The sequence below is a fragment of the Mirounga leonina genome, unplaced genomic scaffold, assembly GCF_011800145.1.
Source record: "Mirounga leonina isolate KUSES-001 unplaced genomic scaffold, KU_Mleo_1.0 Mir_367, whole genome shotgun sequence".
Lineage (NCBI taxonomy): Eukaryota > Metazoa > Chordata > Mammalia > Carnivora > Phocidae > Mirounga > Mirounga leonina.
Genome location: NW_023270710.1, coordinates 17,325 through 31,165, shown reverse-complemented (window position 1 = coordinate 31,165; position 13,841 = coordinate 17,325). Strand labels below are relative to the sequence as shown.

General features: G+C 37.2%; 1 protein-coding gene across 1 annotated transcript in view; it reads right to left on the bottom strand.

Annotated features, from left to right (window-relative positions):
• Positions 1-3: 3 nt before the first annotated feature.
• The window catches only part of ACBD5 (acyl-CoA binding domain containing 5), a gene marked incomplete at its 3' end in the record, with an annotated part of 25,000 nt that continues 11,162 nt past the window's right edge, over positions 4-13,841 (bottom strand). The window contains 7 exon segments of the mRNA XM_034985937.1: positions 4-32; positions 3,427-3,688; positions 5,961-6,067; positions 7,713-7,916; positions 9,238-9,372; positions 13,325-13,357; positions 13,454-13,568. Coding sequence (XP_034841828.1) covers positions 4-32; positions 3,427-3,688; positions 5,961-6,067; positions 7,713-7,916; positions 9,238-9,372; positions 13,325-13,357; positions 13,454-13,568 — 885 coding nt within the window.

Genomic DNA, 13,841 nt, shown 5'->3' with positions numbered 1-13,841 from the left:
TGCTTGTGTTCCTGCTCTCGCTGTGTTTCTCTCTGTCAAATAAATAAATAAAATCTTTAAAAAAAATAAAAAATAAAAATAAATTCTTGCCCAAATTTCTGATTTCTTTAGGAAAAACAGAATCAAAAAAGAAGAATTACTGGGTCAAAGGATGACAACTTTGTAGAGGTTCTTTTTGTTTGAGAGACAGAGAGAGCACGAGCAGGGGGAGGAGCAGAGGGAGAGGGAGAAGCAGACTCCTCACTGAGGGAGCCTGATGCAGGGCTCGATCCCAGAACACTGGGATCATCACCTGAGCTGAAAGCAGACGCCCAACCCACTGAGCCACGCAGGCGCCCCTTTGTAGAGGTTCTTAATGAGTGTTGCCAAGTTATTTTTCAGAAAGGCTGCAACAGTTTTACATTGCAGCATATAAAAAGCACTACTGTGCAGAAATGGAATATTACAAGTTCTTATCTGTTTGCTAATACAGCGGGTACGTTTTGTTTGTTTGTTTTAAGTAATAAATAGGAATCACCCTTTGGCACCCTGGAGCCCTAGAGTGGCAGCAGGATTCCCAAAGGTGAGCTTGCATCAAGCAGTGTTTTTATAAAAGTGGTCTTGTTAGGGGCGCCTGGGTGGCTCAGTCGTTAAGCATCTGCCTTCGGCTCAGGTCATGGTCCCAGGGTCCTGGGATCGAGCCCCGCATCGGGCTCCCCGCTCGGCGGGAAGCCTGCCTCTCCCCCCTCCACTCCCCCTGCCTGTGCTCCTCTCTCACTGTGTCTCTCTCTGTCAAATAAATAAATAAAATCTTTAAAAAAAAAGATTAAAAAAAAAAAGTGGTCTTGTTAGAGAAACGGAACTGGGGCTGTTTACTAGGTGAAACCCCAAAGAGAACACTGAGGTGCTTATGCCATTTCAAGAAGACTTTACTCTTGTATTGAAAGGAAATAAGTTTTGAAGTGGTTCTTCAGCTGTCAGGAAAGGACCACTTCAGCTATTGGTATGGAATTTGCAAGGGGGGAAAAAAGTGGGAAATCTGGTTGGAGGCCTGGTTTTTTCCTGCATCCCTAAGAGCCTGAGATATTCTGTGAGGGCCTGTCGGAGGGTACGGAAGGCCCCAGAGAATTAGTCCCATCTCTGCTCACTTTACCATATCCTACGTCACAGTCAGCTTTCAAACCAGCCTCACAAAAACAGGATTAATCAGACCATTCCCATGTGATGGTAATCCCCACCTCCTGTCACGCAATCCAATGATTCATTTTTTTTTTTTTTCGGAGCACTTACCACCATTTGCAACCAATCGGAATTATTTACTTATTCACTGTCAGCTCCCCTTTACTAGAACATGAGCTCTGGGGAAGGAGGGACTATCTCGTTCTCTACAGCAACCCCAGGAACCCAGAACAGTGCCTGACAAAGAACAGCTCAATAATACTTATTCAATGCTGAAGCAGATTTTCTGTGAAGCTTGTGAAGCTTAACTTCAGGGTCTGGCACTTTTAGGGACCCCTGTGATTGCCAGGAGTTGTGGTGTTTTATAGGTGGGCTGAAGTCAGGTTATAAATTGGAAGCTTTTCATACATACAATTTTGGTAAATTGCTTAAGGAAAGGGGCCTGAATCCAAGGCTCTAGTAATAGGTTGTGATCTTTCTCTTCTTCGTTAAATACTTACCATTCGGTACATGTTCAAATGGCTAGTGTTTGAATAATAATTTTCTTTCTTTTTTTTAATATTTTATTTATATATTTGAGAGAGAGAGAGCACGAGCAGAGGGGAGGGGCAGAGAGAGAGGGAGCAGACTCCCCGCTGAGCAGGAAGCCCGGCACGGGACTCGATCCCAGGACCCTGGGATCATGACCTGAGCTGAAAGCAGACACTTAACCAACTGAGCCACCCAGGAGCCCTAAACAATAATTTTCTTAATACCATTAATTCTTGGGACACCTGGGTGACTCAGTCGTCAAGCGTTTGCCTTCGGCTCAGGTCATGATCTCAGGGTCCTGGGATCGAGTCCCACATCGGGCTCCCTGCTCCGCGGGAAGCCTGCTTCTCCCGCTCCCACTCCCCCTGCTTGTGTTCCCTCTCTCGCTGTGCCTCTCTCTGTCAAATAAATAAATAAAATCTTAAAAAAAAAAATACCATTAATTCTCTCTTTTCTCCCCCTATGTCTTCATTTGTTTTATGCAGATTTTTTTCAACCAGACACATAGATAATCCTTTTTTTTATGACCTCATGAAATTATACAGGGATTTTCCTTTTTTTAAGTGTATAACATCGTGATTTAATATTTGTATATATTGCAAAATAATCACCACAATAAGTCCAATTAATATCTGTCACCATACAGTTACAGATTTTTTTTCCTTGTGGTATCTTTTAAGATTTACTATCTTAGCAATTTTCAAATACCCAATACAGTATGATTAGCAATCGTCACCATGCTGTACATCATATCCCCATGACTTACTTATTTTATAAGTGCAAGTTTTTATCTTTGACCCTTGTCCCATTTCACATCCCCCGCACCTCTGCCTCTGGCAATTATCAATCTATCTATTCTCTATCTATACGCTTAGTCTTTTTTCTTAGACTCTACATATGAGATCATATGGTATTTATCTTTCCATTAATTCTCTTTTTTGACAGTACCTATTCATTCCTAACTATGAACAATTATAAATTAATATATACTTACTTTTCTTCCCCATTCAACTCTAGTCTATTACCTGATCACGGTACTTTTCTTTTTTTTTTTAAAGATTTTATTTATTTATTTGACAGAGAGAGACACAGCGAGAGAGGGAACACAAGCAGGGGGAGTGGGAGAGGGAGAAGCAGGCTCCCCGCGGAGCAGGGAGCCCGATGCAGGGCTCGATCCCAGGACCCTGGGATCATGACCAGAGCCGAAGGCAGACGCTTAACGACTGAGCCACTCAGGCGCCCCTCACGGTACTTTTCTTAATGTTCACCTTTGTATTGTTAAATGTTCTTTATCTCTACTACTTGATTTGTCAGCTTTAAGAGATATCTTTTGATTTAAGTAAGGAAATGTGGAAAAGACAGAATTCAAATTTTTACCTATAGTAGCAAATAAAAGCAGAAACGCAGCTAGAGGAACCAGTAAGGAATTGCTCAAGGGAAGGGGGGTGACAGAACATAAATTTGGCTACCTCAAAAAACTGCATAAAAGATGGAGAAATAGGGATGTTCCCCACCCCCCAACCGGTACCTTCAGAAATCAAACTACTATGCCTTGTAGAACAAAGGAGAGAACCGGGCATAAAGAAAAATGGTCAGATGTTATGTAAGGATAATTTATTTTAACATTTCCTAGTTCCTTTTTAACATTTAATAGTTCTAATGTCTCTCCTATCTGAAACTTTCCTGTTTTACTAATTAGTTTATAAAGAGTCAGTGAGAACAAAAAAGAATACACACCTCTCCCTCTTCTGACGTTAGAGAAGTCCTCATTTTCTCCACCCCGTCTCTCACGGTGTGGTGCTCCGCTGTTACTCCGCCCATCTTCTCCTCCATGCTTTACTTCACCTTTTCCTTCAACTGCTACCACCTGCATTTCCCCAATGTTGCCTTTTCCAGGAGATCCTTCTTCAGGAAAAGCAGAATATTCCAAGGGCTGATTGGGATCAACATCCAGGTAATCTCGAAATGGTCCAGTGTTTGATGTAAAGCTGTCTAAAGACTACAAATTTAAAACAATACTTAGTTAAAAGCTATAAACATAAGTTTTTATGATAATAGAAGAACTACTGTTCTTATAAAACTTTTGTCATGTTATGATAGAAAATATTTTTCTAAAAAGTTATTCATCTACTGCTTCTTCCTATATGTAGGGAAGAAATGAGATAGAAATGATTTATCCATGAGCAAAGAATTGAGTAGTTTTGGCAATGAATTGTTCTCATGGGTCAGTCATTCATCCAAGAGATTTTTTTTAAAATGTCTAATCTTGGGAACACCTGAGTGGCTCAGACAGTTAAAAATGTCTACTCTTATTCTAGTTACTATGCTAAACTCTAAGGATAATATGAAGACAGAGTTAAAAATCTCTGCAAGAGGCTTCTAGTCTTGGTAAGGGAGTGAAAGAAGTAAGATCACTACAACATAGTTTGATAAGTGTTATGAAAAAGATAGACAATGGGTGCTTGCTACAGGAACTCATGCGAGGGGTGCCATAATGGGTTTGAGTGGAGGCTTCCTGGACGAAATGATATGAACTAAGTAAGTTGGCCATAAAAAAAGAATGAAATTTGGCCATTCTCAACAACATGGATGGACCTAGAGGGTATTAGGCTAAGTGAAATAAGCCAGACAGAGAAAGACAAATACTGTATGATTTCATTTATGTGTGGAATCTGAAAAGCAAACAAAAGCCAAACAACTCTTAAATACAGAAAACTAACTGGTGGTTGCTAGAGGGGAGGTGGATGTGGCAGAGATGGGTGAAATAGATAAAGGGGATTAACAGCTACAAACTTCCAGCTGTAAAATAAGTAAGTCTCGGGGCGCCTGAGTGGCTCAGTCGTTAAGCATCCACCTTCGGCTCAGGTCATGATCCCAAGGTCCTGGAATCGAGCCCTACATCAGGCTCCCTGCTCCGCGGGAAGCCTGCTTCTCCCTCTCCCACTCCCCCTGCTTGTGTTCCCTCTCTCGCTGTGTCTCTCTCTGTCAAATAAATAAATAAAATCTTTTAAAAAATAAATAAATAAATAAGTCTCAGAGGTGGAAAGTATAGCATAAGAAATATAGTCAACAATATTGTAATAGAGTTGTATGGTAACTACACTTATCGTGGTGAGCACCGAGTAAGTAATGTACAGAATCATTGAATCAACATGTTGTACACCTAAAACTAATATAATATTGTATGTTAATTATACTTTAAAAAAAAAGTCAGTGTGAAAAAAAAATAAATAAATAAAAAAATAAAAAAAAGTCAGTGTGAAGTACAGATTTATTTGAAAATTATCCACTTTTCTTGACTGTCAATCAATGTTTCAAACATAGGGACTAGCTTTAAGAGTTTACCCTCTGGGGCGCCTGGGTGGCTCAGTTGGTTAAGCGACTGCCTTCGGCTCAGGTCATGATCCTGGAGTCCCAGGATCGAGTCCCGCATCGGGCTCCCTGCTCGGCAGGGAGTCTGCTTCTCCCTCTGACCCTCCCCCTCTCATGTGCTCTCTCTCATTCTCTCTCTCTCAAATAAATAAATAAAAATTAAAAAAAAAAAAAAGAGTTTACCCTCTGTCTCCCCCATCCCACCTCCCTCAGAATATTTACAAATATAAATATATTATAAATTATAATGTTTAAATATTTTTTAATATTCAAGAATATTATATATTTTTAAAATCACAAAAATAATTTTAAATACAAATGTTTAAATATTTTATAGGGGGGGCGCCTGTGTGGCTCAGTCATTAAGTGTCTGCCTTCAGCTCAGGTCATGATCCCGGGGTCCGGGGATCAAGCCCTACATCGGGCTCCCTGCTCTGCGGGAAGCCTGCTTCTCCCTCTCCCTCTGCTGCTTCCCCTGCTTGTGTTCCTTCTCTCCCTGTCTCTCTATCAAATAAATAAATAAAATCTTAAAAAAAAATAAATAAATATTTTATAGGTATATTTTCAAAGTGATGAACAACATGTACATCTGCTATTAAAAGAAGTTATGCAGGGTGCCCGGGTGGTTCAGTTCGTTAAGTGTCCGACTCTTGATTTTGGCTCAGGTCATAATCTGAGGGTTGTGAGATTGAGCCCCACATCAGGCTTGCACTGGGTGTGGAGTCTGCTTGAGGTTCTCTCCCTCCCTCTCTTTCTGCCCCTCCCCCCACCTCCCACATGCGTGCTCTCTTAAAAAAATAATAATAAAATTAAAAATTAAAAAATAAATAAAAGAAGTTATGCACTGAATTCTGATATATCACTTTGAAAATTTACCAATTAAAAAATGTCATTTTTACCTCTTCTTGTCCAAATTGCTCCATGGAATCACAGTAAACTTCACTGTCTGAATCACTTGTCAAATGCTGAATTCCTGAAACATCTTCAACATGATCATCATTTATATCTAAAAATGAACAAATGATGGAAAAATTATTCTCTAATTGAAGAAAAATGCATTTATTCCATTCTCAGAATTTATCAGTTCTATATTATTTTCATACTGGAGACAAATTTGATTTATTAAGCCATATTTTTTCTTCTAACTTACCAAAACTTTAAATTTAGTTGATAATTTTTATTTGAAAAGATTATAGTTTATCATGTAATTACACAAACACACTGTCCATATCAAACTGTACAAAACTTAATAACCTTGTAAGAGAAAACTGACTACCAGCTAGGAGGCCTAAATTGGTATGCAACTATGCAAGTTCAGTTGTTATATTAAATAAGTTTATTTCCTGGTTTTGTGTTTGTTTGTTTTTTTTAAGATTTTATTTATTTATTTATTTGACAGAGAGACAGAAAGGAGAGAGGGAACACAAGCAGGGGGAGTGGGAGAGGGAGAAGCAGGCTTCCCGCTGAGCAAGGAGCACCACGTCGGGCTCGATCCCAGGACCCTGGGATCATGACTTGAGCCGAAGGCAGACGTTTAACGACTGAGCCACCCAGGCGCCCCTATTTCCTGGTTTCTTGACTGAATTGCAGCAATGTTCATAATTCATCAACTACATACTATAGGCTCACCCCTAGAGTCCTAAGATATGAAAAGACTATAACTTATCTTGCTGAATGGAAAGCAAAGGCATCATATAATCAGAGGTTTAGGTTAAAAGAAACATCAGGAATAAAAGTTAAAAATTTCAAAATTTTAGGGCCGCCTGAGTGGTTCAGTTGTTAAACATCTGCCTTAGGCTCAGGTCATGATCCCAGGGTCCTGGCATCGAGCCCCACATCAGGCTCCCTGCTCCGTGGGGAGCCTGCTTCTCCCTCTCCCACTCCCTCTACTTGTGTTCCCTCTTTCGCTGTGTCTCTCTGTCAAATAAATAAATAAAATCTTAAAAAAAATTTTTTTCAAAATTTTATTTTAAAATGCCATACAACACAATAAAAAAAGTCTCAATAAAAATATAAAAGTTGCCCCTAATTGCACTATCTTTCAAAGCTATACACCCTTATAATATTAATAAACCCTAGATATTCCTGAATAAGAGATTTTTATGGGAACTCTTTCCTTACTTCCTTTCTCTCTCTCTCCTCCCTCCCTCCTTCCCTTCCTCCCTCCCTTCCTTCCTTCTTTCTTTTTTTGAGTAGGCTCCATGCCCAGTACAAAGCCCAATGTGGGCTCACGACCCCGAGATCAAGACCCAAGCCGAGATCAAGAGTTGAATACCCAACTTCCTGAACCACCCAGGTGCCCCCTGAATAAGAGGTTTTTAAATTCTAAACTGCGGGCCCCTGGGTGGCTCAGTTGGTTAAGCAACTGCCTTCAGCTCAGGTCGTGATCCCGGAGTCCCGGGATCGAGTCCTGCATCGGGCTCCCTGCTCGGCAGGGAGTCTGCTTCTCCCTCTCACCCTACCCCCTCTTGTGCTCTCTCTCTCTCTGTTTCAAATAAATAAAATAAAATCTTTTAAAAATAAATAAATAAATAAATAAATAAATAAATAAATAAATAAATTCTAAACTGCTCCTAAACATCCTAAAATAATGAAAACAATATTCCATTCATAGGCAAGAGGCTGGACAGATAATTATTATGGGACAATACCTTGATGAATGCAGACAGCATCTTTTCCAGTTTGCTCCAAGTTTTCATCTACAGCCTTTATTTCTTCAGCACTTCTGCCATTCAAGGAAGAACCGGCATGAATGTCATTCTGTGTATCCTGAGCAGAGTTGTCTTTATCATAGCCATTAGCAACAATGATTTCCAAATTCTTATGGTCTGCAGATTTCTTCATCATTTTCTTATCTTTTATAGGAAAGTAGGGGGATTCATAAAAGTTCACAGCAGGTCAATTTCTGTATATATGTTCTAATATCAAGTAATCATTTCTCCAACCTACCATAATTCCTTTTGATCAGTTTCCTACTTGGAACAGAGAGATGAAGTACTCCTTGAAAAGGGGTTTATTATATGCTGAGAGCACACTCAAAACTGCTTCAGTTCCCTGTAAATCTTCTAGAAGCTATTTTATTTTATTTTATTTTATTTTATTTTATTTTATTTTATTAAGTGGGCTCCACACCCAACATGAGGCTCAAACTCACAACCCCAAGATCAAGAGTTACATGCTCTACCAACTGAGCCAGGCAGGCTTCCCTAGCACCCCTTTTAAAAGATAACCTCTCAAGGTCTTTACACTCTCTCAAGCATAGGCAAATTGCCTTACAAGACCCAGCAGTACAAAGGGATCCACATAGTCAATAAAAATATCCTTCAAAGAAGGTATTATTTGTCATATCTTTCTAGAGAGTAAAAGCAAAACTAAGTTGTACTTGTGTCTTCCTGCCTCCCCTTTCTCAAATAGTCTTCCCAAGAATCACTGGTACTCTTACTAACAAGCCCTCCCTCCCCCCATGCAGTACCCCATGACTCCAAAGTCCCCTCTTCATCAATCCAATTCTCTGGATTCCATTCTATTCTTGATAAGGTCTGAGAGTTTAACCTGTCTCCTCTCCTTGGTAACATATGCATAGTCATATTTGGAACAATACCTAAAATGAATACATTTCTTTTTTTAAGTAAATTCTATGCTCAACATGGGGCTTGAACTCATGACTCTGAGATTAACAGTCGCATGCTCTACCGACTGAGTCAGCCAGGCGCTCCATAAAATGAATACATTTCTAATGCAGCGTTTCAGGCATTACATTTACAGAAGTGGTCTATTCTTGTTAGTGTTCAATTCCATCTATTCTATCTATGCACAAAGTTGACTGTTCCCGTACTTTTGGCCCACAAAAAACTTGGTTATAAGGTCATTAGCCCACATCCCACCATAAACACTATTCTCATACAACACCAAATCAGCCCAAACCGCTCCATATTTTATTTACTTTATTTTATTCCTTTTAAAGATTTTACTTATGCGGCGGGGCAGGGGAGGTTGGCAGAGGGATAGGGAGAAGCAGGCCCCCGCAGAGCAGGGAGCCCAATGTGGGGCTCGATCCCAGGACCGAGGGATCATGACCTGAGCTGAAGGCAGACGCTCCACCGACTGAGCCACCCAGGCGTCCCCATACTTTATTTACTTTAATGTTAAATTATTAGCTCATCATCCAAAGATTACCATTATCACTTTGTTCTGCTCCTTTCACTTCTTCTTGGGCCTCTTCTTCCTCAGACTCAGCTCCACTATCACTGCTTTCAGCTTTACCATTAACAGTTTTGGCATTTGGAGTAGAAGTTAGAACATTACCAAGATCTAAAATATGAAATGATCACTTAATCGCTAGTGCTATAACATACAATAAGGCTGTAATTTACAAATTATACTGTCATTTACAAATAACTAATAAAATAATTTGGATAAAACTTGAAATTTTTCTTATTCTTTTTTTTGACTATAAGTATACATATATTACATAAACTTCTTCAAGTATCAGTTTACAACAAAAATGACAAAGCTGTCTTAAATCCTTTCTAAACAAGACAGGGAATGTTATTTTTAAGTTAATTATCAATCAAAATAGTAAAGTTAGAGATGAATGATCTTCTTTATACACAGTAAATGAAGACACATTGCTATATGCTAGCATACTGAAAACAAATATAACAATCTCATCAATATTATAATTGAACTACATTTTAAAATTGTTTCATCCTTTTATTACCTTTAAGATTTTATATTTATCGTTTTTTTAAAGCATCAGTTAATGTGATCAATCACTTAAAAAGGCACATACATTGTCCTACTGGCCAGTCAAATGTTGAGGGTAAATACATCGGAACTTCTCAAACATTAACATGCACAGAAATCACCTGAGATCCAGTTAAAATGCAGATTCTGAATCTGTAAGTCTGGAGTGATGTAAGATTCTGCATTTCTGTAAAGCTCTCCTGTGATGCCAATGCTGTTGGTTACTGGACCTCATTTTGAAATATAGGGAATTACATTTCCGTCACTCTCTGAGATAATAAAGGCCTCCTACATGGCTACTGGCCAAAAACAGTGGTCCCTCTCCATAAACTTTTGGGCTCATTTTCACTTATTCAAATGCATTTTGGATGCTTCCCTGCATCCCAAACAACATATTAAATTTCAAAATCTCCATACATCTTAAACAGGAACAAAAGAGTAAGAACTCAACTCTACCACTGCCATTGTGTTCTAGTCTCTTTTAGAGAACCATGCAGCATCATAGTTTATGAATCTCCTTGTTCCCTCCCTGACAACCAGAAAAAGCAAGACTAACAAAAACAAAAAAGAAACAAAACAAAAAACAAAAAAAACAAACCTAAAAACAAGAAAAAAACTAACCAAACAAACAAAACAAAACAAAAAAACCAAAGAAACAAAAACGCCCACCACTCATGGACATCTTCAACAAAACTAAGCAACAGGGAACCTCTTAAGCCCCCATCAAACGGATGATTGTAGCAAAACTACTTAAGAGCAGCAAAAGCAGCATCACAGCAGTTCTGTGATGAGAGGTGTAGAAAGCACAGAGAATTACCAGCAAGCCCTACTCAACATCCAAAAATCAGTTAATGTAATACACCATACTAACAGAATAAAGGACAAAAGCCACATGATTATCACAATAGATGCAGATAAAGCATTTGACAAAAATCAAATACTTTCATGATAATAATGCTAAAGAAATTAAAAATACAAGAGAATTTCCTCAATCCGATAAAGGGCATCTACAAAAATTCACAACAAGCCTCATAATTAATGCTAAATGACTGAATGTTTTTTGCTCCTAAAATAAGGAAGAAAACAAAGAGGTCTGCTTTTGCCATCTCTATTTCATATGGTACTGGAAGTTCTTGCCATGGCAATTAGACAAGAAAAATAAATAAAAGGCATCCAGATTGAAAAGGAAAAAGTAAAATGGCCTCTGTTTGCAAATGACATGCTCTTGTATACATGAAATCCTAAGGAATCTACCAAAAAAACCTATTAGAACTAACAAAGGGTTCAGTGAGACTGCAGGATACAAGATCAATAAACAAAACAAAAAAGAAACAAAAAAACCAGATTGTATTTCTACAATCTAACAATGAACAGTCCAAAAATGAAATTACAAAATAATCTATAATAGCAGCAAAAAGAATAAAATGCTCAGCACTACACTTGACAAAAGGTGTAAGAATTTTATACTGCAAATGACAAAACATTGCCGAAAGAAATTAAAAAACTAAATAAATGGATTGGAAGACAATACTGTTGTGATGACAATACTCCTCAAAATGACCTACAATTCATTGCAATCCCTATCAGAATCCTAGGTGACCCTTTCGCAAAAAATTGACAAGCTGATTCTATAATTCAAACGGAAATGCAAAGGATCCAGGATGGTCAAAACAATCCTGAAAAAGGATAAAGTTGGACAGTTCATACTTCCTGATTTCAAAACTATGTACGTATACTATGAAAAAGCCCGTATGACACAGATACATCTGTTCTACTGGGCCTAAGTGGCTACTTTTAATACCACTCTCTGTTCAAAAAAAAAAAAAAAAAAGTCAAGATTGCAAACTATGAAATACCCATATACTTTGACCTTGGCTATTCGATTTCTAATATTATTTCTTACAGATATACCTACCCATATATTAAATGACATTTGTACAGGGTTACTTTCAGTAGCGTTTTTTGAAGATTAGAAGAGGAAACAAATATAACACTGTATGTTAACTATACTGAAATTAAAATAAAAAACTTAATATTCCCTTAGAATGTTACAGGTTAAATAAATTATGGTACAGGTCCACATCCCTTATAACCTTTGGATCCAGATATGATTTAAAAAATCCAGTCTTCTAATTTTGCAAAGGTCATATACCAAAGGTACCATATATTATGTAACACCTTCAACAGAGTCTAAGGCAGCTCCCACTAAAAAACAATAATAAATAAAGTTTTGACAGCAACACATATGAATAGTCACACAAAAATAAAGATTTAAAATAGCCTCATGTCATTTCAGGTCAGGGTCCGCTGCTCAATTAGTTCATGTTCAGTTCTTAATTTTAAAGATACAAGTGGCCACATAAAACTATGTATAAGCTGAAAAATATGCAAAACTGATATAGGATTTTTGGTTGCCTAAAGTAAATGTTTTGCTCTCAAATGAGTTACCAAAAAAAAAAAAAAAAGTCTGGTTTATCAAGCTTTTTGAATTTTTAAATTATAGCTTAGGGATTATGGACCTGAGCCTTTATTATCATTATTCATTCTTCCTTGTCTTTATAATTAGTTGTTTAAACATTTGCCTCCGGGCCAGCTTAAATACAACTAAAAACGGGTCCAGGTTTATTCTCCTCTGAATCCTAGAAACATGCTTCACCCAGAGGAAATACTTAATATTTTTTCTGCACTGACTAGCATGAATTATATGGAAGATTATTTGTTAAAATTGGATTCCTTTAGGCAAATCAGCTATGGAGTATGTGGTTATACGAGCGTTATGCTCAGTGAGCACATCAGTTACTACTGCAGACACAAACGGTAGTAGATCTTATAACAGACAGGAAGGTAACTGTTCGCAAACCCCTAATTTCTGTCAATTAGTAAAAGACACCTTGTAAATAGGGATGCCAGGAAAATAAAACATATATAATTTTCATTTGAAATAATTCTTACAGGCTCATTTCACTCTGCTTTCTAAAACAAACAAACAAAAATTTAAAGAGCGAATGTTTACAGTTAGTGCCAGCAAATTTGCCTATTATTCAACTCCTGCTAGTATGTAAAAGATAAGTCTTCCAATTCTTTCCTGAGAACATGAAATTAGAATCTAAAAAAAAAAAAAAAAAAGTCCAAGCTAAGTGAATTCACTGATGTCCTGTTTTAGGTTACTACACTATGTAATTAAACCATACTATAAACATATCCATGTTAAAATTAGCTAGAAAACCATTTTAGCCATGGCACTGTTAATATAATCCAGAAAGCGAATCAGAAAGTATGATCCATCAAAATAAAATCATGAATTCTGTTACAATTCTGGATATTTAGTGAGCCACCTGTCATGTTTTAATAATTGAAGGGTTAAAACTTAAGCATTTATATTTTTGAACTTTATGCAATATATTTGCTTGGAATGAAAACTCTTGAGTGACAAGCTTGTAAGTTATATAAATTTGTGAAAATTCTTTTGGCATGTAAATTTTAAATAAAATGTTTACATGGATGTCATTATTCCTACCTTCTAAGTATTTAGAGATTTTCTCCAGTCGGACTGGCATGTGAAAGTAAAAAAAAATTAGAAATATAAATATTAACGCATGCATAATATATCAGTTGCTGGATTAAAAACAAGGTAAGACAGTCCAACCTGAGGTTAAATCAGAAGTTCTGCCACTCTTTTTGTCTTCTACAATTTCATAAAATGGACCTATGACATGTAGCAACTCTTCAACTTTCTCAGTCATAGGCATAGTTTCAAGAATCTGTAATCAAAAGAAACAAATCTTATGAAATCACAAACTACTAATCTCACATACATTAGTACCAAATAATATAATATTTACAATTTATTTAGTAATATTTTTGAGATCTGATGTTCATTTATAGATTCCCCCAAGTATCTATATTAATTACATACTTAAAAGTGTATACTCTCCTAGAAAAGTTTCAAGTATATTAAAGATTTAAAAGTGTCTTCATTTTGAAGACTGTTTTATATAGGCTTCTTTTAAAATTTTACACAATAACCTATAAAT